General features: G+C 45.9%; 1 protein-coding gene across 1 annotated transcript in view; it reads left to right on the forward strand.

Moving 5' to 3' along the window:
* The window catches only part of TP53RK (TP53 regulating kinase), a 3,931-nt gene extending 748 nt beyond the window's left edge, over positions 1-3,183 (forward strand). The window contains exon 2 of the mRNA XM_021713991.1: positions 2,130-3,183. Within this exon, the coding sequence (XP_021569666.1) occupies positions 2,130-2,608 (479 nt within the window). The 3' untranslated portion in view covers positions 2,609-3,183. The remainder of the gene's footprint in view (positions 1-2,129) is intronic.
* The last annotated feature ends 393 nt before the right edge of the window (positions 3,184-3,576 follow it).

Consider the following 3,576-nt stretch of genomic DNA (forward strand, 5'->3'; position numbering starts at 1 on the left):
GCCTGAGCCCGCGGGTTCCAGACCCGCCCGGGCAACTTGGCGAGACCTCATCTCTACAATAAATCAAAAGTTAGCTGTTGTGGTAGCGCACGCCTGTAATTCCGGCTACTTGGGAGGCTGAGGTGGAAGGACCACTGGAGCCCAGCAGGCCGAGGCTGCGGTGGCTGGGAGCGTGCCCCTGCGCTCCAATCTGGGAGACAGAGTGAGACTCCAACTCAAAAAAAGAAAAAAAAAAAAAAAAAAGAAACTACGTACCCTGGCGGCGTCAAACATATTTTTTCTTGGATCCAATTCGCGTGGTTCAAAACTGGGCTCTGCTATTGTTGCTCGTCGTTGAACTTGCCCTTTGGCCTTCCTGGGCCTTGGTTTCCCTGTTCTACTTGTTTCAACTTTAGGTCATTAACTCTTCATTAGTTTTTAAGAAACAGGAACTACAAGTACTAGAGCCATGCTCTCCGGGTTCAGATACTACCTCTGCTGCTTCGTCTGCAGCCTTTCAACAGATTATTTAGCTCTCAGCTTCAGTTTCCTCACCTGTGAAATGGAAGTCATAGTAGCAGTGTCCATGTCATAGGGATGTTGTGACTTTAGACGCGGTATGTGCCTGGCACATAGCCCTCAGTAAATGCTAGATTTCATTAAGTTGTATTTTGGGTTTTTTTTGTTTTTGAGTTGGAGTCTCACTCCATCGCCCAGACTGGAGTGCAGTGGCCGCTCCCGGCCACCGCAGCCTCCATCTGCTGGGCTCCGGCGGTCCTTCCACCTCAGCCTTCCAAGTAGCCGGAACTACAGGGGGGCACTGCCATGCCCGGCTAATTTTTTTTTTATTTTAGAGACTAGGTCTCGCCAAGTTGCCTGGGCGAGTCTAGAACCCGTGGGCTCAGGCAATCCACTCGCCTCAGCCTCCCAAAGCGCTGGGATTACAGGCTGAGCCACCGAGCCCGGCTGTTTTTATTTATTTATTTTTATTTTTTATTATAACATCATTGTGCACCATCTCCGTAAACCTTGTTCTCAGGTGAGAAACTGAGGCTTTTAAGGAGGGGAGGTGACTTGCCCAAGGTTACACAGCTAATAAGCAGCCCTCCAGGCCCCTGACGCATACCCTGCTGACTCAAAGACATTGGCTTTTCTTTTCTTTTTTTTTTTGAGTTGGAGTCTCACTCCGTCACCCAGACTGGAGTGCAGTGGCCGCTCCCGGCCACCGCAGCCTCAACCTGCTGGGCTCCGGCAATCCTTCCCCCTCAGTCTGCCAAGTAGCCTGAATTACAAGCATGCGCTACCACGCCCAGCTGATTTTTTGATTCATTGTAGAGATGGGGTCTCGCCAATTTGCCCAGGCGGGTTGTGAACGGCATTGGCTTTTCACGTGTATGCTTCTTTCATTAGTATTTTTAGGCACCTGTCTTACACTAGGACATTGTTAGGTGCTGGGAGATCTGGAGAAAAATTCAGTAGCAAACAGAGGCATCACTGCCCTTATAGAGATTTAATGATGATTTAAAGACGTTAATTTGTGTGTTCATATTTTCTGTTTTTACCCTCTCTGATATAAATTCCATGAAGCAGGATCGTAGCTGCCTTGTTTATTCTGTGTCCCCATTGATAGTCTCTATGTTTCTAGAAAAGTATCTTGAGCCTGATTGATGTTAAGCAAAGATTCAGTGGCTAGGTTTGTGTTCTCATGTTACAGTAGCAGAAACTGAGGCTTATAAAAGTGAATATAACTTTAAGGTTACACAACTAATAGGGAAGAGAGCTGGGATTGTACCCCATTCTTTCTGACTACCCAGATGGATCTCTAAGCCAGCACACCGCCCAGTCTGTTTGTGTCTTCATGGGGAATAAGAGTGACAAATGAAGTCCAGCCCTAAGGAGTGGTTTGGGGAAAGAGGAGGAAACTTTGGCAGTCCTAAACCTAGCTGTGGGGTGGTCTCAGGCATAGTCCTGCAGGATACTAGCGGGGAACCTTCCACATGAGTTAAGTTGTACCATTATCTGCAGCATTTCTAAATCTTTTTCCTGAAATAAGTAGAGACGGAAACACTAGCTCAAGCTTTGAAAATTAAGCTTACCACTAAAAAACAAGAATCCAACCCAATAACCAACCACTGGTTTCTTGGTTACAGGAATATCTGCCCCTGTTGTCTTTTTTGTGGACTATGCTTCCAACTGCTTGTATATGGAAGAAATCGAAGGCTCCGTGACTGTTCGAGATTATATTCAGTCCACCTTGGAGACTGAAAAAACTCCCCAGAGTCTCTTCAGCTTAGCCAAAACAGTTGGGCATGTTTTGGCTCGAATGCACGATGTAGACCTCATTCACGGCGACCTCACCACCTCCAACATGCTTCTGAAGCCCCCGCTGGCACAGCTGAGCATCGTGCTCATCGACTTCGGACTGAGCTTCATTTCGGCACTGCCGGAGGACAAGGGCGTGGATCTCTACGTCCTGGAGAAGGCCTTCCTCAGCACCCATCCCAACACAGAAGCGGTGTTTGCAGCCTTTCTGGAGAGCTACTCCACCTCCTCCAAGAAGGCCAGACCAGTGCTAAAAAAGCTGGACGAGGTGCGCCTGCGAGGAAGAAAGAGGTCCATGGTTGGGTAGGAGACTGTGGCAGCTGCTCGGTTGATGCTTTTTCAAAGAAGACTTGAAGGAGTACTACGTTGATGAGATTCGACCTACGTAAAGTTGTGCGGGTGTTTTTAGGTGGTGTCCTGATCATACTTGGTGAGCGTCATGACCTGCAACTTGCTGCTCTCAGGACTGACCATGCATGGAAGATGTGTTCTGGGCAGACAGGGTATCTAACCTCAGTCATGGCCAGGCTCTCTCTCAGCTTGTGACATGAATGCCTCATGCACATGGGTTTGGCATTGAGTGATATAATGAGATCATTATTCTCTTCAGTGCTGGTGAGGCAAGGACAAAGTCTCACTTGGCAATGGTGTTTTGTCAGCCTCTAACCCAGCATATTTTTGTTGCGTGCATGATATATTCATCTTGAAACCAATTTTGTGGGATACAACCAGCATTTTAAAAATGAAAGAATCACAGACTAGAAAATATCAGTGCATTGTTTTATAAAGCTTGTTTCAAATGTATATATTGACAAGGGTATATACTGGGTTTTGTTGTAAAATATATTTATCTTTGAGGGTTGATTAAAATATGTAAAATTAGCTTAACTTCAATTTTTCTTTCATAGAAAAGCAGGATTATAGCTCTCAGGCAACTGAAATTGATGTACCATTGTTTTCTTTTTTATTGCTGTTTGTATGGTTACCTTCTAACTAAGGCAAGTGATTATAAAGTTTAAGTTTCTGTAGATAAAAAATGGAGTTGATTTGTGTCACAGGAGTGAGTAGGAAGAGCAGAAATGATGATGTGCCTGCAAGTGCTACAGCTTGCTGAAGTCTGGTTTGAGGCACAGGAAGGCTGAGTGAGGACGCAAAATACCAGCCATGAGCTCTTGACCTTGCCCAGCCTCAGATTCTTTCCCCAGAGAAAGATGTGAGTGTGGGAAGCATATGATAAAGTACCTTTTCTCCTTGTAAACGCCAGTCAACAATTAT

The sequence above is a fragment of the Carlito syrichta genome, unplaced genomic scaffold (assembly GCF_000164805.1).
Source record: "Carlito syrichta isolate Samal-C Ts95f unplaced genomic scaffold, Tarsius_syrichta-2.0.1 Scaffold305137, whole genome shotgun sequence".
In the NCBI taxonomy this organism is placed as follows: Eukaryota; Metazoa; Chordata; class Mammalia; order Primates; family Tarsiidae; genus Carlito; species Carlito syrichta.